Source organism: Limulus polyphemus, unplaced genomic scaffold (genome assembly GCF_000517525.1).
Source record: "Limulus polyphemus unplaced genomic scaffold, Limulus_polyphemus-2.1.2 Scaffold71, whole genome shotgun sequence".
NCBI classification, from domain to species: domain Eukaryota; kingdom Metazoa; phylum Arthropoda; class Merostomata; order Xiphosura; family Limulidae; genus Limulus; species Limulus polyphemus.
This window is the reverse complement of record NW_013665681.1, coordinates 485,429-505,846: the sequence shown is the minus strand read 5'-3', so window position 1 is coordinate 505,846 and position 20,418 is coordinate 485,429. Positions and strand designations below refer to the sequence as shown.

Genomic DNA, 20,418 nt, shown 5'->3' with positions numbered 1-20,418 from the left:
AGAATATCAAGAAAGTATTAATCATGTACAGAAAGATTCAAACATGGTATTATGTTTTAGGGATAATGTTATTTCAAGAAACGATGTGACTGTGTGTAAAACATCTAAAAGAACCGGCGATCAGCTGTGGACACCAACTCGAAGCGTACAACCAGAGTATAACTTTGACCAAGAAACTATTACTAGATACCAGAGTAAGTTGTTTCTCCAAATCATAACCGAATATGTGTAATTTTACTCGGTAGTAAATGACTTCAAGTGAAAATTAAATTGAAATAATTATGATAAGAGTAATGATTTTGTCCGAAATATTTTAAATAATTTCAATTAGGTTATATCAGTATATATATATGTATATTACCACATAAATACGCACGTCGATATTATGTGTTTGTATGTGAATATTATAAGTATGATATTACTTAATACGAGGATGCCGAAAATAAAATATATATTTCTAGATAAACAGATGGAACTGAGATTTTAATGTGAGTTCTCTTGGTTTTTATGAATTGTATTATGTTGATCAGTGCTGCAAAATTCATCTGAACAAACGATAAATTTCACAATCAACTACACTTAAACCGTTTTGATGCTTTAATCTTGGCAACGTATGATATATAACAGTTTTAGTTAGGGTTAAAACTGAGGTATTGTGTACAATTCATATGGTTCTTTAAGTACTATTTTAAATTCTAGATATTTTCAATGAAAAAATTCTGTTTAATTTTAAAACATACACATTATCTTTATTGATAATTATAACCAATAGTGGTCTGTAAAGTATAAAAAATTATGTAATTAAAAGTGTATTTTGTTATTTATTTTTGTAAAAGTTTGATTTCTGTGTGCATAAAAACTGGAACATTTCTATGCTAATATGTACCATAAAATCATAAAGTCCTACAATGACTTAGACATGGCATACTCAGGTATTAACCCTGATTTATCACGTGTTTCTATGAAGTTCTTCGATAACATCTTTATAAACATAAAAAAGTTTTAAACTCTCAAAAATTTTGAAAAACTGACTTATCTTTTTGAGAATGTAAGTTCTTATTTGGGATAAATTTCTCGCAAGATAATCTTATTTAGTAATGTGACGTGAATGTAATTAGAAAAGTACGAAAAATATTATTTTCAGTTTCATCGACAGCATCGCCATCTAGTGACCTATCCTCGACTTCTTTTGTCTTTCGTACACCGTCTCAAAGAAACATAGGGAAAAAAAACGCAGTTGACAAAACAATAAGTACAGGTAGGTAAGATTGTTCATAAGATTTATGTTACATTAATCTTATCAAATCAAATGACTCAAATCATTTTAAACAAGTACAAATGTATATATATATACGTATCTACAGGTTTTAACTGTAGCTTAAAGAATATTTTGTGTAGGTTTATGGATTAACTTTATTTAAATTACGTTAGAGCTACACCTGTGATTGTATATCATTATTGTAGGTTCTATCACCATTTCAAAGAAGAAAACTTCGCTGAGATCTAACACAAGTGCCAAAACATATGGACAGGTGACTTCACCAACAGGTAACTCATTAAATTCAAATTGAGTAACACGTAAAGTAATTTGAAATTATACGAACTGAACATAAATTAATGCTCATTTATATATTCTACACGTGAGTGAGTTGGTGTGCATTTTTACTACATACATCTATAAACCGTTGCATAATTTCAAACTTATTTTTTAAATGTACATATCTCATTAAATTAGTTTAGAACTACTGTAAGACATTTCCTACAAAACATATTACAGCCATATCAGTAAAACAACGTTTGATTAATTGTTCGGAGGGTTAACTAAGTAATTATAACAGAATTTAAGATTGATTATTTCCAGTTTTCAGGGTCAGTCTTCTTTATGTTTCCTTAATGATTTCTTGTCTAACAAGTAACTACTTAAAAAAAATGCAACAGAAAAGGATATTTTACACCTCATAAAATGTATCGCTGTTGATCTGCTCATCTCTGTTGATGGTGTTTATGACTTTGTTTCGAAATTATTGACGCTATTCTCCGAATTATGCCGGATAGGTTTTATCAAAATAAATTCCGTAGATGCATTAAAAGTAGGCCTAACACAGTTCTCAATATTCACTCAAGAAATATCGTGATAATAAGCTAGGTTTTGCACATGATTTGCTGTAAATGTATATAATAACGACTAAAATATAATAACAAACAGCATGTAGAACTTGTAGGATAAAAAATATTCTTTGTAAAAATCTAGGTGATTTAAATTAGCTTACTTGTTCCATCATCGCCAGCTGTCAATAAATCATTTTTAAATAAAAATATTCTTTGTAAAAATATAGGTGATTTAAATAAGCTCACTTGTTTCATCATCGCCAGCTGTCAATAGATCATTTTTAAATAAAAATATTCTTTGTAAAAATCTAGGTGATTTAAATTAGCTCACTTGTTTCATCATCGCCAGCTGTCGGTAGAACATTTTTAAATAAAAATATTATTTGTAAAAATATAGATGATTTAAATTAGCTCACTTGTTTCATCATCGCCAGCCAGTAATAGAACATTTTTGAATGATCTTATTTCTCAGTTAGGAGTTATAACAGAATCTAAGTAAAATTCAAAATGCAATGTTTTATTTGTTCCAGAACCTCTTAACAGACACACTAACCATACTAACCAGGCCTTGAAATCTTCGAAGCCTCCAGTAACTAAAACAGCTTCACTGTCGTCTTCTCGAACAACTAGTTACAAGAAAAAAGGTTAGTTGTTTGTTTTTTAGCGCAAACTTACACAATGGATTATCTGCGCTTTGTTCCCAACAGAATACTGAACCCCAGAGATTAGCGTCGTTAGGTCCTGTGAAGGACATGGATATTGTAAATTAACTATTCCCAGCTTTTCTAATTGAGGGAATGAGACATATAATGAGGTCAAATCTAAAATTAGATTAATGGACGGCATTAGCTTGTCTTCCTGAATGTCTTCCACCTACTCAGGAAAGGTGACAACTTACCTGCATAGTATTTTCTGCGTATTTTAGATATACCTCTATTCCTTGACAACTTTTCTTCTCTCTTATTGACTTACAACATTACTGATAGAATTATCTTCAAAGAAATGTGATAATACCGTTGGCTTTGTCAAAGTTATTTTCATCTGTTAGAAGCAAGCTGAGTCACTGCCCTGATTCGGGCTCATTGTTGATTAGTTTCACTATAAGGCTGGGAGAAATTATGCCGAATATTTTATTTTTTCTTCTCAAGAAGTCTATTTCGACGGAATTCATACCAAGATCCTCCCGACTAGCCTTCAATTACGAGTTCTTAGCATGCTACTCCTGTTTCTAATCTGTTCAGACACTGTGCCATTCAGTCAGACATTTTCCTAACTTCCAGCATTCTGTGGAAACTCAAACATCTCTAAGTTCTCCTCTAATTACCATACACAAGTAAAGTCAACTCATTTACAAGCCCGAAGCAATCCAAACGGATCAGCCAAATGATGCTGAGTCTGAATATGATTTTTTCATCTTTGGAGAAATTTTTACCTTTAGTACAACCAGCTTTCGACTTTTTCTCTGGATCTGAATTCCATGCTGTCCTTGCTCCTAAAGTATGTACAAGCGATCTCAGCACCTCAAAAATGCCTTTATTCAGTTCTTCTGAAGCATGAGTAAAGTTACTGAAATTCGATGACGAGGAACCCACTTTGAGACCAATAATGGCTGGAGACGGCTTGAATGGGTAATGAAACAAAACTTTAATATAAATTTAACATAACAGCAAGTGTACAACGTTTCGACAAAGTTTTGCCATCATCAGGTAGCAGTCTCCAGCCATTATAAAGTTACTGAAAGTAGCCTCCAGTGGCACAGCGGTATGTCTGCGGACTAACAACGCTAGAAACCGAATTTCGATATCCGTGGTGGGCAGAGCACAGATAGCCCATTGTGTAGCTTTGTGCATAATTAAAAACAAACAAACAAAACAAACAATACTAAAAGTAGTGATAAATAAATATACAATAATAACTACCTGTTGTTAGAATAAATATATAACAATACGTTATTAATCCTTACCCTGATTCTGATTTGTAAATGACTTACATAATAAAATTATATAAAATTACATCTTAATCTCGTTCTCTTTATAATAGATGTTGTTCATGCAATTTGATAATGTAAACAGCGTCCCAATCGCTATTGTATCGTGTCCCAGCCGCCCTGATGAGTCTTGGTATTGGGCGGAAAACCTCTTCGGCACTGCATATAGTCGATAGAAAGTGATTGACATATTGTTATACGTTATTCTTTACTTTCAATCATAGGCTCTCGGAATTTCTAGGGCACTTCACCATTCACTTCCCTTATTAAAAAACTATTTATTACATTAAGCTCCTTTTTGTTTCATTGTTTATTTTTGTTATCTTTTTTCTCGTTGTAATCCCTTTAGTCCCTTTGGTTATTTTAATTATTTTCCCATTGGTAAGTTTCTAAAGCACTAGAATAAGTTTTTTAATCCTGCCATAGGCGTTTTTCTCCTTTCATTCTATCGTCTTTCAAATTTACAGTTACCTGTTTTCAAGTCCTGTCGTTCATAGGCCTTTTCTGTTTTCACAAGCACATGAATGGTTTGCTCGTTCATAGTTGGGTATTTTTAATTATTCACGTGCTGTTTAAAGTTGCTCACATATATCTTCTTTTTTTTTTTCGTTTCTTTCGTGAAGAAGGTCAAAGTTTACTTGGAATATACTGGGCACGACCACTTCTTAAATTTGCTTCAAGTCTCAGGACCTGAAAAAACAAACGTTCGTGGATAACTTAACACATTATATCTCTGTCGTTTCAACAGCAGTTTGTTTATACAAACCATCGTTAATTTAACATGCATGTAACTCCACCAGAAAATACTAAACGTTCTTTAACAAAACTTATGATAAGTTGTTTGGAAAAGCACGTGCGTTTTTTTACCTGGTAAACCTTATAGAGCGACTACATTTATGTTGTAATGTTATGTTATAATGGGATACAATCAACGAGTTGAATTTGTTTTGGAGGGAGAGGTTAAAAATCACCTCTTCAGTACTGCTACTGAATGCCTCAATAGCCTCTTTTTCTGACATCAATCGTCACTCATGTACATATAATTAGACATGTGTACGTTATTATCACCTGTTTATGAATTTGGTTATTCGTGTGTCTTTACTGTAGATACTATATTTTTTGACTTAATATTGCCTTTAAAGACCGTCTCTATGTGAAGTCCAAAAATGTTAAATAAAAACTATAATATAGTAATAAATGTTTTACGAAGAACACAGAATACTGGAGCTCATAAGGTTGGAAATAACTGTCCAATATATTTTTGTAATATTGAACAAAAGGTTGCTTACCTAAAATATATTTATGATTTTGCTGTCTCTACCTTTAAAAATGAACGTATCTTTACTCTGGAAAGGTTTTATTTGTTTGTATGTTAAGCACAAAGTTACACAATGGGCTATATGTTCTATTTTTAGTGTTATAAGCTCTCAGACTTACTGCTGAACCATCGGTAGACTCTGCAAATGGCTCCCTAGCTTAAGGGCGTGTCATTATTTTTGTGCTCTTAAAGTGTTTATAGGCTCAAATTTCAGAAACTTGATTTAAAATTATAGTTATATGGTAGAAAATACTCATGATTATTACATTATTTTTCTCTTCTACAGTGTCGAGAACCTTAAACAAATATATTTTTTTGTGCAAGGTTGTAATTAGTAATTTTTTTATTCGTCAGTTTTAAACCTCGGTAACTTAGCAGACAAAGTTTGTTTTTAACGTGTTATGAATAGCGCCACCTGGACATTCTTGTGAGGAATTACCACGCAGCTGTTACTTAAGAAGAATTTAAAGATACGCTGATAAACTTCACGCATGACAACAACACCTGCGTTTGTTGGATCACAAGACTCTTCAACAGAGATAATTGAGCTGATTGTTAGTGCCCTGTGTTCGGGACAGATGTTTATCCTCACAACTCGCCATCTCATTTTTTTGTTTTTGTTTTCCTTTTCAGCGTGTGATGTGAATTGAAGTGATCACGAGTCACATGTTTGTAGTTGTATAATGTTGGATAGAGTGGCTTTTACCATAATGTATATACATGTTTACATTTTTCTGGTACAATAGTTGTTTGGTAATACTTATACCTTAGAGACATATCATTTTGGCACAATACTGAATGAGTAGAACAGAATGTCATTTTTTTATATTTTTACTGATTATCCTAAGATGTTGACTGACTGTAACAATTGTTTGTTTGTTTTTCAATAATTCTTTATGGTGAATGTAAAGGTAAGCTATAAAATGTGTAATGTGTTTTTCTTTTCGTTTTTCATACACTGTTTTTACACTCAACAAGTCTTTCTACTTCTTATTATTTCTAGTTTTATTTTTTACTTAGAAATGACATCTGACTGGATGTTGTAGGGTTAGCTTGGTCCAGATTATAATTATGTTTGTATAGATACAACAAACATTTTATACTATTGATTTTCCTTCAAGAGTGTTTGCAAAATATACACAGCAAAACATCTTGCCAGAACTCAGAATGTTTAAGAGACTCACCAGTGTTTTAAATACCACATATCTTGTTGAGATGAAATTTATGGACCATTAATCCAGCTAGGTAGTCACATCGAAGGGGACTTTTAGTGATAGTTTCGGTTAAATACATGGTTTCTTCCATGATTAGCTTTGTCCCACGTTTTTAATTCACTGAATCGTGAATTTATTACGCAAAATAGTTTGTTTTTTTCAGATATATGTGTGTATGATATATTAGTAGCACATTTCCCATTATCATTTGTCTCCAAAACTTTGAATGTGTAAATAGTAATTCTCAATAGTACTTATGCATATATTCATGTTTGCTCGATTTTTGAAATAGACCCAAAACATTTGGCTTAAAGTTTGGTATGTAGGTTATTGATTCGCACAGACTATAAACGAAAACGAAAATATTATATAATCATGAGGGAGGAGTGTCCCAAAAATTGGAGGTAAAGGGTTTGAGGGGTCCCCGTTTGACTGAACTTATGTACTTAAAAATTGGTACTAACGTACAAGGAGCTGATCAAGCCAATGATATGATCTCTTTCAAATATGAGCAAGATGTGGGAGTCAAAAAATTTTAGGGGGCCCTCAGGACTATATATATCACTTTAAAAGTGGCATGGTCCTGTCATGTAAGCTATCTTTCAAAATAAGTCTCTGAGTTTAGATTTTTGAAATTTTAATACTAAACCCCCTAATATAAGGTCACGGGAGTTTGGGGAACTCCCAAGTTTGGCTCCCATGAATTTGTTGTTTCCCGTGAAATTTCACGAGTATTTCACTAATAATGTAAGATTTTTTAACGATAAAGAGGAATGATGAAAAGTATGTTACTGTTTATATTACCTGGTTGTGGCCCAATTCTTCCCATTATGTTTCTTTATATCTGTGTTACAAATACCTTAGTATTTAAATGTATACACAGACTGCTATATTTGGTACAGATAATTAATATTGCTTTCCAGTCTTAAAGAGTATCCGGATACTGGTTAGTACTGGCCCTCACTGTAATAAATAGAGAAGCTCTGAAGAACCCACACATCTAGAATTCTACATGTTAATTTACGATTTGTGGTTTTTAAATCACAGAACGACTTATTAAATCCTGTTTGCGCTTCCCTTTCAAACAAATATGTTAGATTTATGGTCAGATCTAACTGAAGTCATTCATTTTCTTTAAGTAACTTTATATATTATTCGTGTAATATTTGAAGAGCACATAAACAAAGAATGTTGGGTGCTGGTGTGTCAGCTTTTTTATATTTTGTCAAAAAAATATCCAGTCCGTTAGTAACCCCTATTGGCTAAATACAACCCCGGCAGTTATGATCTCAAGAAAAAGTTTTCGTCAGTTCGTAAATCGAAGTAAAAAAAAGTAATTTTCGTCTCGAGAAAAAAAAGTTGGGCTAAAACATTTACAACTGACTTAAAACTAATCAACTTGTTATCAACCTTAGCGAGATAGTTTAAGATAACTTTAGCATTGTTTTATCACTAGATCAAATACATCGTAACTAGATGTTTTTGAGGCACCACTGTATTGTGTAAGATTAGTCCCCGAAAGTGTTTTTCAATTATTTTGTTTGTCATTAGCGTTTTAGATCTTCGTGTAAATAACAATAATATAACAAATATACCTTTTCGGCTTTCTACATCTTAACCACAACAGTAATAAAAGAAATTCCTCATATACGTTAGCATTTATTATTCTACAAGTTCTTACGTAACGTAAATTTTGGCGCCATCTTACGTCATCACAAGTTTGATTAAACTCAACTCGATATCCCTTGCATGCTTATCGTGACAAGACAATAAATGCTTGAAACGCACCTGATGACCTGATGTTAAACTTTAAACTTTACCTCTGAACTTTATGGGTCTGTATTAAGCACCTTTCCAATATGCAATATACTTCTTATTAAAATAAATGCAATTTATACTTATGATTTTTAAACATATATTACAATTCTTGAGTACACTTACACGATCTTTAGTACAAGTATTCTAATATGAAAATAATTAAAGCTAGGATTATAAAATAAAAATTAGGTAACATTGGAATCATACTTATCTTTTAAATAAACCCGTAGTGAGTTCACTCGATATTGTTCATAGAAAGAGAAAGGACAGTTTTGTAGATTACAAAATTTCCAAACACTGTTTCACACGATGCTTACGACCTAAGGCTATTCTAGGCAAGATAAGCATCGTTTTGAAAAATGCCACGTCCTAGGCCAGACAAACCAGACGAGCAAGTTCCTGATTCAGGAAATAGTGTATTTCGTGAAGAGAGTTCACCACGCTTGTGTGATACCGCAGAACACCTGGTCCACGAGGAAGGTTTTAGGGTGTACATGAAAAGGCCCTGAAAACCTGGAATATAAAGTAGAATCTTCAATCTAAGTGAGAACTACAGCTGCCAATGTAGTTTGGGGATTTCTTCGAACTAAGTGAGAACTACAGCTACCGATGTAGTTTGGGGATTTCTTCAAACTATAAGTGAGAACTACAGCTACCGATGTAGTTTGGGGATTTCTTCGAACTAAGTGAGAACTACAGCTACCGATGTAGTTTGGGGATTTCTTCAAACTATAGGTGGGAACTACAGCTGCCGATGTAGTTTGGGGATTTCTTCAAACTATAAGTGAGAACTACAGCTGCCGATGTAGTTTGGGTATTTCTTCAAACTATAAGTGAGAACTACAGCTACCGATGTAGTTTGGGGATTTCTTCAAACTATAAGTGAGAACTACAGCTGCCGATGTAGTTTGGGGATTTCTTCAAACTATAGGTGAGAACTACAGCTGTCGATGTAGTTTGGGGATTTCTTCAAACTATAGGTGGGAACTACAGCTGCCGATGTAGTTTGGGGATTTCTTCAAACTATAAGTGAGAACTACAGCTACCGATGTAGTTTGGGGATTTCTTCAAACTATAAGTGAGAACTACAGCTACCGATGTAGTTTGGGGATTTCTTCGATCTACCTGATACTTTTGTTCATTTTAGTTCTGCGATGTTTGTGTTTTAATTAAACATTTTGACAAGATATTCAGGATCCATATTTTCAAGAATGGATAAATCGACTTTTTTAAGTTAAAGTTTTTTTCCAAAAATACACACATATAAAACCGTTGCACGTGAAAAAAAATCAACACTTTTCTCGATATTTCCGCCTTTTCTCCCTTTCAGCTAAACGAGGTATTAAGTGTTGCTAGAAATTAGTAGCAGTTATCACTTATGTAGTAAGTTTGTTTTGTACTCAATATTTACTATATATATATATAAAGTTCACGCATTTGCACCAGTCTGCACGTGTGTAGCTCACATGTATCACGTGACAAGATTTCGTTGGGGTCTCTGTGTTTAGTTCACACACCTATGTGGTGTGATCTCTGTGTGAAGTGTACATACATGAATAAATACATGCTAGTGTTCATGTTTAGTTCACGCGCATAGATGGTATTATGATGTTAATGTGATTTCTGTGTGAAGTTCATATACGTGAATACAGAAATACTCGTGTGTGTTTAGTTCACACATATATGTGGTATAATAATGTTATTTTGATCTCTGTGTGAGGTAACATACATGGATAAGGATATGCTGGTGTGTATGATTAGTTCACACATGATGCAATAATGAGATTGTGATATTCGCTTACGTGGTGTAATAAGAACATGTTAGCAGGCTGCATGTCATTGTGATTTATCATATAATATGGTTATTTGAGACGTTTACATATATAACGCTTTAACAAACACCTACAACTTATAAGGTAATAATTAGTTTGGTTATGTCTACGTGTAAACGTACTTCAAACACAGATCATGCTGGTTGAATCCACTTATGTTTTCTGTGTATTATTAGTACAAAATGGTTATTGTATTCGAATAAACGAAATTCAGTCTATCATAGTACTTCACGTTCTCCTTCTAAGGCCCCCAGGGGCACAGCGGTATGTCTTCGGACAAATAAACCAAATCTCCTTCTAAAATGGAATTAGTTCTTAAGTTATCATGTTTTTACATTCAACAGCGTCAATAGAATTCCTGACTATGACTCTGATTTAATGAATTTGGTTATTGTTAGACGCATTTTAGTATAACCAATGTCTTCCAGTGACTAAGCTCGAAACTCTCAATGCTAGAATTTCAGGTTTGCTCCCTGCGATCGGCACAGCTCAGATAGCCCATTGTGCAGTTTGAGTTTAAACCACCAATATAATAAAATGATTACGTTTTCCAGAATTGGTGACATTTATTTACGTAAAAAAAGGACGACAATAACTTCAGCTTCTATGTCTTATTTATGAGATTTGAATTCATTTTTAAATATTCTCTGGAAACATTGGTACTATATGGTACATGCAATCAATATTAAAAAAAAATGAATAATACTTATTACAATCCACTTGTTCTATTGTTTAGATGTAAAATTTTACTTTTGGTACTTTCTTTTATTAGAAGCTATCTATTATCCTATAATTACTGCACTATGCCTTTTACTGTTTGTAATATTACTGTATCAAGAAAGGTATAAATTATATACAAAGTACTTAACATGTATCAAGAGAAAAATGATTGCACGTAGTTGAACAGTTGTATATGAAGTATTTAATATTTATCAAGAGAAGACATATCAGTTGAACAGTTACAGACAACGTATTTAATACGTATCAAGAGTGAGTGAACATATCACTTGAAGAGTTACAAGTTTAATGTGTACCAAGAGAATAATTAGTGGACATATTAGTTGAACAGTTACATACAAAGTATTTAATACATATCAAGAGAAGACTCATTGCACATACTAGTTGAACAGTTGTATACGAAGTATTTAATATTTGTCAAGAGACGAATGAGTGAACATATCATTTGGACAGTTACATACAAAGTATTCAATACGTATAAAGAGACGAATGAGTGAACATATTAGTTGAACAGTTACATACAAAGTATTCAATACGTATAAAGAGACGAATGAGTGAACATATTAGTTGAACAGTTATAGACAACGTATTTAATACGTATCAAGAGTGAGTTAACATATCATTTGAAGAGTTACACACAAAGTGTTTAATGTGTACCAAGAGAATAATGAGTGAACATATTAGTTGAACAGTTACATACAAAGTACTAAATATGTATTTAAACAAAACTGAGTGCACATTTATTTAACAAGTGAGATCCAGTTGCACAAAATAGAATCAGTGATTTAAAGTTTGTAACTGAAAGTTTGTAGTAGTGATGAAAGCTGACAATTATTTTTATCTTGAACTCAGATACCATTTTATATATATATATACGTACAGGGTGTCCAAGAATTTTGGAAACACTTTTGAAAAATCATACTGAAAAATCGTTTAACATAAATTCACACGGTTTGTTGCATGTGCAAGAGTAATTTTTTTACAGCATACAATCATCATAGTTCAACAATGCAACACGAGTTACACACACACACACAAAAGTTCAGTCTGTGTCTAATCTCCTGCCAAGTGTTTTCCAATACTGTAGGAGTAACCTTTGTAGAGGCTTCTGGTATATTTCGACGTAATTCTTTGTTTTTCGCATCCTTACTAGTGTAAGCCATGTCCTTTATGAAGCCCCATAAGAAAATAACATATGCCTAATGTCCGGGGGGACGCGTGGTCCAGCTGATCGGGTCTCCCCACCCAGTCCACCAACTAGGGAGTTTCATCAAGCGTGTTGCGGACGCTAAGGCTCCTGGAGGGGCACATTAATAGCATCTTGTCGCTGCTCAAAAAAAACTTTAAACATTATTCTCCCACGTGCAAAAAAACCACGTGTCTCTTTGTTAAACGGTTTTCCAGGTATGATTTTTCAAAAGTGTTTCCAAAATTATTCCACACCACACACACACACACACACACACACATATATATATATATATATATGACATACATCCAAAAATATTAAAATTTACTTTCCATTACCATGATAATCAAATTCAACCAAACACGAGCTTAAAATTAAGTTACAATAAGATAAAAATTGATTTGTCTTTCAAAAATTACATCAGTTTCTTGATTTCAACTTACTGGCTGTGACAGAAGAAGGTCTTAATCGAGGGTTTTGGGATTTCCAGAATCACCAGATATATATAATATGGATGTGTTAACAGGTGATTCTCTCCTTCAACAAGAGGCGAAGTAGTGTTTTTAGGTTACAAGGCGATAAAACAAGACATTTCGGGAATTGTTTCTTGAAGGTTTTGCATACACCATTGGAAATTCTGGAGTATGTTGTCGAGAGTTACTAACAGTCAAGAAGACTCGGGATTTCTGAGTGGCCGTATATCACCTTAATAGTTACGGTCACACCCACGAATTTATTTTATTCTTCTTGAATCTCAAATCAAGTTATACGACCTTTCTTCATTGTCTATTTGAGGTTGGGAACCTCGTTCTCGATCTTCTGATCTGGTGGGAGGCTACTACTGCCCTTGTGAATATCAAACATATTTTGAGCGCCACTACAGCATATTTGGGCTTAGTAGATGGATTTGCCTCAACAAGGGATGTGAAAAAGTCCATCATGATCGCATTCACAGCAGCTTTACAGGCTGCAAGTCGAACATCGCGAAAAATTTTACATGCAGGAAATCGAGGGAATAATTGTAATTAATGATGGCATTCCGAAGAGTAGTCAAGTTTCAGTCGCGGTCAGCGCGGATGGGAACTATCTGCTAAAGATCTATTGGACTCTGGTCCGAAAACAGATACAACGACAGGCGAAGAAGAAGGTTTACGTAGCTGACCCGTTGGTCACACAACAAGAAGTACTCTCATTAACTGCGAGTCTTTTACTGATGACGTGACCAGTCATAATTCGGTAGATATTTGTCAGATTTTCAAATTGTCGTATCTCATCCTCTATAAGTCTCACTAAAATCGGATAAAAGTCGTATGCCTGCTACCGAGGCGCGCCTGGTTGAGGGAGAGATCCTGTGTATTTCTAAATGTTTCTGTCACGTTAAATAATATCCATATATATTTAAACATTACTACGAGTTAAAACATATACATGTATTTTTAGATATTACGGACGCGTTGAATAATACATCTATGTATGTTATAGCGCATGAATTATTTGTTACAGATCCATGCAATGAATGAGTGAAACCGTAACATAAGAAATAACTCAAGAACTTCTGTGTAAATCTTAGATGAGCGACCAAAAGATCTTACATACATCGTCGAATCTTTTACAGCTCTGTTTACACAATTCATTAAACTGTGAGTTACTCCAACGGCACGATTACTATTAATCAATTGATAATGAATACTTTTACTAAGGGCGAGAAATATATTTACGTCGTGGTCTGACTTGTTCTGCGTTACAGTTGTTGTTAACACACAAGTTTTTGGAGACTTTGCTGAGCATTTCTCTTCTGCTTGAACATTTACCTTGAACACGAAGTCTCATTTTCAGGATTTGGAGAATGTTCGTAGTTGTATTTAAGTTTTGTTATATTTTTTTAAGTAGGTATTTTTCACAATTGTACTTAATCTTGAAACACTTTTGTTTTCAGAAGCGAAGAAAAGTTAAACGTCTTCTTGATGTTTATTGTTGTTAAGCGCAATGCTACACAAAGGGCAATCTGTGCTCTGCCCACTGCATGTATCGAAACCCGATTTAGGGCGTTATAAGCCCTCAGTCTTACCACTGAGCCATTGGGGCCGTCCTGTTGGTTGTTATTTGGAAACTGTTTCCTGTTCAAATATAGCTACTGTTTTCCTATTCGAATATTGCTACTGTTTCCTGTTCAAATATAGCTACTGTTTCCTGTTCAAATATTGCTACTGTTTCCTGTTCAAATATAGCTACTGTTTCCTGTTCAAATATTGCTACTGTTTTCCTGTTCAAATATTGCTGTTGTCTCAGCTACTTCTAGAAATTCTTGCAGATTCAGACTGATTATTGATATCAAATTTATTTGACAGATAGAAATGATATGTGTTTGTATTTTTGTATTTATGGAAAAGCTACTGAGGTTATTTGACCAATTTTAAGCTACTGGCCAGCAAGGGGTAGCCAGTCAGCAGCATCTACCAACCACCATTCATGCTAAGTAAATAAGTGTCACTCTTAAAACGGATTCACAACTTAAAGTACGAGAAATATTTTGTGGTATCGCACGAATTCTAATCCGAGTCGCCAGCCTCGAGATCCAGAGCTCTACCAGAAAGACCAACCTGCACCTAGAAACAATAACAGCAAAATATAATATTTAATCAACATCTTGAAATGTTTATTATTTTTTCTTTATTCCAATTTAACTGTAAAGAAATCGAAAGTAGTTAACATTAATATTATGGTTAGCGAACGAAAAACAACTAATACCAGATTTAAAATCAGATAAATCATAAAAGAAAAAACAACATTAATAATAAAAATATATTCATTAAACAATGAAACTGTATAATATGTAATCTCAAAAACAAATAAAAAAAGACATAGTTCAAATGTCTGAACTCCAGTTACGAACTGGTTTGTAATGTTCAGCGTCATGCGCTGTGTTACGTGACGTTTACAAGGCCCAGGCCGCTGTACCAGAGGGCTGTTTCTCCCCGACACATACACGCAAGCCATTAGTGACGAGGTTAGGCTACAGAATGTATTTGCAATATAAGACAGCCTTCATTAGCTTCACATTCTAGGTAAAGTGTTTTACAACGTTAAATACTACCTTGTAAATAGCTAATGGTCAGTTATTGTATACTCACGTTTGTCATGAAAAGCAACTTCGGTACAGACGGTGTCAAATCCCGGGACCTGATGTAGTAGGTCATCTCTTCGCTCGTGAGAATGTAAGTTATATAGAAGGAAGTTGTTAGTAGTCTGAAACTTCGGGCTATCTAAACTTGAGATATCGAGTGAATTGTATTCGCTACTTTCAACAAAGGTGCAACAAGGCATTGGTTGTAAAAGCGGAGTGAATGGCTTAAATGTCAGATGAGTTTCTGATTTATCTGGCAATGGAAGAGTTCAGTTCTGATTTCGACATTTATTATAGCTTTTGTCAGTGTTATTGTTTATTCCGTGAACACACGTTAGGGATTCTCGTCTGTCGAACATCTGTGTATATATAGCCCGCAGTTCCATTTTTTTACGTAAGGAACATGAAGGTTAAATGGAGCCGACATCTGGATGGTTTTCCTCGGCGTGATCACCCTAGTCTATCGGTTGAGTTGGATCATAATCCACAATCACTGGGATCCACAATTACACATGAATCTGGCGATCAAAATAAGAATAAGAAACCAAAACGAGGAGGATTCTTGCAAATTTTTAAACTAACAGAGAAAAAACAGACACCCTCGGAGACGGAATCAAAACTGAGAGAAGAAAATTACCACAGAAGCGAACTAGCGGAAAATGACCAATACTCTGATGTGGTCATCTCAGATCTTCCTGAGAGAGACTTGGCGGTAACGAAAGATGAATCCACATGTGGAAAATTAGCAACAACAGATAACTCAAACCGCGTCAACCAAAAGGCTGCTACTCTTCCTCGTAGTACGAGTTCTAACATCTTTTCCCAAATGAAACATTACGATAACTTGAAAAGAAGGTCTACAGCATCAGTTACTTCTGATCCTGGAGACACGATTACGACATTGAACACCGACCATAAGAAAGTTAAGTATGCTATCGGTGGTTTGGTACACTTGAAAGATTATTCCAGTGATAGTACGTGTGATTTAAAGAAGCACAGAAAGTTTGAAGAAGAAACACGCGCTAAAACTCAAAGTCTAGACAGGCTCAGAAACAATAAGGATGATTCAAGAATAAAGAAGCCAGAACAAGCTAGTGATAGTGCTGAAGTATTAGTGTCGACATGCCCATGTGACTCTAATGAAAAGAAACAGTTAGTTCCCTTAAAACTGGAAAAGACTGATTCGTGGCATTCTACGTTACTGAATAAAGAAAATTGCCATCAGAGATTAAAAAGCGAATTCAATAAATCTATTTCTTCAGGAAAAAGCAGCAAAGAAAAGGCAGATGTTTCATCACTATATAAAGAAGCAGATCGCACTCTAAGGCCACTGGGAAAACCCTCAGCTTTGCAAATGAATAAAAACGTGCGAAATACACACCATGTGCGTTTTGCGGATCAGTTGCTTGAAAATTCAAAGTCATGCAAGAGTTCCTGTTCAGTTATGGCTAGATCGAAAATCAATGATGTTGAGATCAACCAATACAACCAGGAAGCACAAGAACGAGAAAGAGACAAAAATAATGATGAGTTTCAGATGTCTACAAATAAGCATGTAAATAGTTCATCAGATATAACTACAAAACGAAGAAAAGTGTGTCAAAGTCCTTCTACTGACCCCTATCGTGACTTTGAAACAAGAAGAAATAGAAACTTTGAAGAGGTGTCTTACAGTTTACTAAATAAACCTGAAACAGATCTGGAATTCTCTAATCTTGAATCTGACACAAAAATCGATCTTATTTACCCAAATAAATATTTAGATATGCAGGAGTCCACTGGATTAGGGGATGATTCAAACATATTACAGGAAAATAAAAAAAAGAATGGTGGACTGTTTGGATTTGATTCTCAAACAAACAAACAGGATCATCTTATAAAACCAGACATTGTGAGTTCCTGCGACTCAAACACAACAATAAAATACAGTAGTTCTCCAGAAGAACTCCCTTCCGTAATATCATCAGATTTTCTAAACCCTTCTACATCTTCATTCTCTGATGAAAATGATGCTAAACAAAGTATTTGTTCTACCTGCCACCATCAGGGTAAAATGCTCTTAGAAAGAAAAATAGATGAATCTTTTAAACCAACTGTGGTAAGCACAAACCTTGACCAACCTTTACTCTCAACACAACTAGCCAAACAGTTTTCTGATGTTAGCAATGTTACGTTTTCTCAGCTCGAGAAATTAATGTTGCAATGGATACAACAAAATGGGAAGCTTCTGTTTACTCCTGAAAGTAAGAAATCCACTTATTTTACTTTCTGAATGATAAGATTACCTGTTGAGTGTTATTTGACATTGCATTATATAAAAAAAGATAAAAGATAAAAAAGGCCAAATAATTTATTTTTCCCATTTAATCTGCTTTATCGTAAGTTGTCTGATATATAAACTAGCCCATGGAAAGTTTTGATATATATTGAATCATTGTTTTTTTTTTTCTTTACATAAAAAGTATATTTTATTAATTTAGCAAAATAATTTCAGAAATGCTGACAAAGAAACGTACGGTTTTTGCTAAACACATTTTGTGTAAAAAGAAAATGAGTAAGATAAATATTATATAAAATAAAACAATCGGCACATAATTTTACAGATTCCTGTAGTGTTTGTTAATAATTCCATTAATTTTTCAGATAATTAAAAAAGCCTGTTCTAATCTGTGTGATTATGGCAGGTTTAAACATTTGAAACACCTGGCGCACTGGTGTCACGTTTAAAAAAACAGGTTTTATGTGTGATCACGAAATTTCATGTCTTACTTCTTCACTCAACACGTACCATCTGGACAAAGAATTAATAAGCTACAGTAAGTGGACATATTTGGTCAAACAAGTGACTAGTTCAGTAGGCTTTAAGTGTACGTTAAAATATTCTCAGAGAGAAAGAACGACGGGAGGGTAATGTTGCAATAAGCCATTTATATAAGACTCTTTTCGTTCAGTGTCCCTCCTCAGAGAGTGGGCATTATTTTATTTAGTACTTCATTCGGAGGTTCGTTCGGAATCCTTTCCTTAAGTAGAGCTCTGTGATTAATAGTAGGTCATGTGAGCTCATCTCTAAGATCGTGAATCTCTGTGAGTAACACCACGAATACGGACGTGTGTTTATCTGAAGTTCTAGATGTAAAACAAAAACACGTCCTTCCGATGTTAGAACAGTAACTTATCTATAGAGCATAGCATTGTTGGAGTTTTCACGGTATCGTTACAGAATATTGTGAAAGTTGTAGTTTCAAGGCTGTTTTGTAACGTGTCTGTCTGTGACGTGACTTGTTTCCAACAGATGTTCGTATTTCTTTTTCATTTAACTTGCTGGATAATAACTAGAGCAACTGGTCGTCGTTGTTGTTTTTTTTTGTTTTTTTACAATTTTCGTTCTCTGAATAACTGTACTTTATATAAACTACGTTTGTTACAATAACTAACTCACTCTGATAGTCCTTGCTCAATCAAATATTAAGCAATTTTGTGAGCTAATTTTCTTTCAGCGATGGCAACGGACTATCCAGATATGATAGCTACTGATACTTTTCCTTTTGATTTACCATTATTTTTCTGGTCCTTACGATGAAATAAATGAAGATTTAGGAAAATCTTCAAACAGAAGGGTTCATAACACTGTATATATATATATATGTTAAATAAGCTCAGTGATATTCGCAGTTATGATTGTTAAAGGTGGATGTGATTTTTTACAACGCTTGAGGTAGCAAGACCTTTCACAGGACAAAATAAAATAACCCTCTCAACCCATATTTTTAGTTTAACTTTATTAACAAACAATGAAATTATGAAAGTAGTCTTTTTATTACGCGAACTCTGATGTTTGGTGTGGTTGTGAGAGTATAAAAGTGAGATTGGAAATATTTCCATTTCAATCAAGATAATAATCATCGAGTTATGTTCCGTGATGGAAAAATGGATTTATTTGACTGGTGGCGAGTGTTCTTCTCTGGTGCTAAATTTAAAAATGTCATTGTTTTGGGTACCGCGTCTGTAGTCCTGTTAAGTTTGTTCATAAAGAAATTTTCTCACCGTCCAGAGTCTTCTATAGAGAAAGGACGACAGACGACAGATCACAGGAAGAATCAGGAGTATGTCCAAGAGATCCAGCGACTTGGAGCTTTATGTGAAACTCGAACCAAGGAGCTAAATCTGCTGAAGATGCAACTAAAGCACGCAATCTTAGGTTTCGATTCCTTCTGTGTGATCGTCAAATACTTGACTGAAGAGGTATGTACTGTGTCATTAATTCTTTCCAACAGCTAGATGAACTATGCCGCTATTATTGAAGACATTTCTTTAAATGATACATTATTCAGATTAAGACCTGGACTAACTAGTAAGACGATTAAAGAATAAAACAATTATAAAAGCAGTTACATAAATATATGATAGTGCCGGAAAAGGTTTGGCAAAAGAGTGGGTTATATGCAAAAATATATAGTTGGTAATTTTACAGGATGAAATATATGTTTAAACAAAATTAAAATTTGGGAAAACATTATTCGAACTTTGATTTTATGAATGTGCAAACTATATATTAAAACAACTTTAGTGGATACATACTACAATTATAGGATTGGCGACTAAAATTGCAATATATGTATAGCAAATGTTATATACACATGATGGAAATTAGAACATTGTATTTAACTTTTAGCTAATATTTCAGTTTATTAAAGTATTTAAAGTTCGAATACATCTTTATGATGTTTTAAATTTAAAGAACAGAAATGATAAGTGAAACAAATTTAATTCACCGATTTCACTTTGTAATATCAATGTTCATATAATTATATAAACAAGGCTAATTCGTTTAACTTCTGTTTATATTGTTATAATTGGTTTTAATATTTTTAAATATATATAATATACCTTAATTTTATCTGTTAAGCTCTAAATCTGAAATACATTTACTTATGATTTTATTGTCTGTTACTTTATTTAGCTTTTAATTATTTTTTTTTGTAAAAAGGTAGACAACCATAATACACATAAAACATATTTTCCCTACACAATAAAGGGAACTTTCAGTTTTTTGTTAATATGGGTCCGTATAACATAGTAATATTGTTGC

At 33.6% G+C, this 20,418-nt stretch overlaps 1 protein-coding gene and 1 long non-coding RNA gene across 4 annotated transcripts in view; one reads left to right on the top strand and one right to left on the bottom strand.

Moving 5' to 3' along the window:
* LOC111087503 overlaps positions 1–19,614 on the top strand; it is a 55,981-nt gene extending 36,367 nt beyond the window's left edge. The window contains exons 3-7 of one of the 3 annotated variants that reach the window (XM_022394337.1): positions 61–194; positions 1,145–1,258; positions 1,465–1,548; positions 2,640–2,753; positions 19,393–19,614. In XM_022394337.1, coding sequence (XP_022250045.1) covers positions 61–194; positions 1,145–1,258; positions 1,465–1,548; positions 2,640–2,753; positions 19,393–19,607 — 661 coding nt within the window. In that variant the 3' untranslated portion in view covers positions 19,608–19,614. Of the gene's footprint in view, positions 1–60; positions 195–1,144; positions 1,259–1,464; positions 1,549–2,639; positions 2,754–19,380 lie in introns of all 3 variants that reach the window. The other 2 variants (XM_022394331.1, XM_022394343.1) reach the window with 2 other exon arrangements.
* Positions 2,606–9,167, bottom strand: LOC111087507. The gene is made up of 2 exons (XR_002612185.1): positions 4,568–9,167; positions 2,606–2,735 (listed from the first exon to the last, which is right to left on the bottom strand). It is a non-coding gene; the product is annotated as an uncharacterized LOC111087507 (long non-coding RNA).
* Positions 19,615–20,418: the final 804 nt, after the last annotated feature.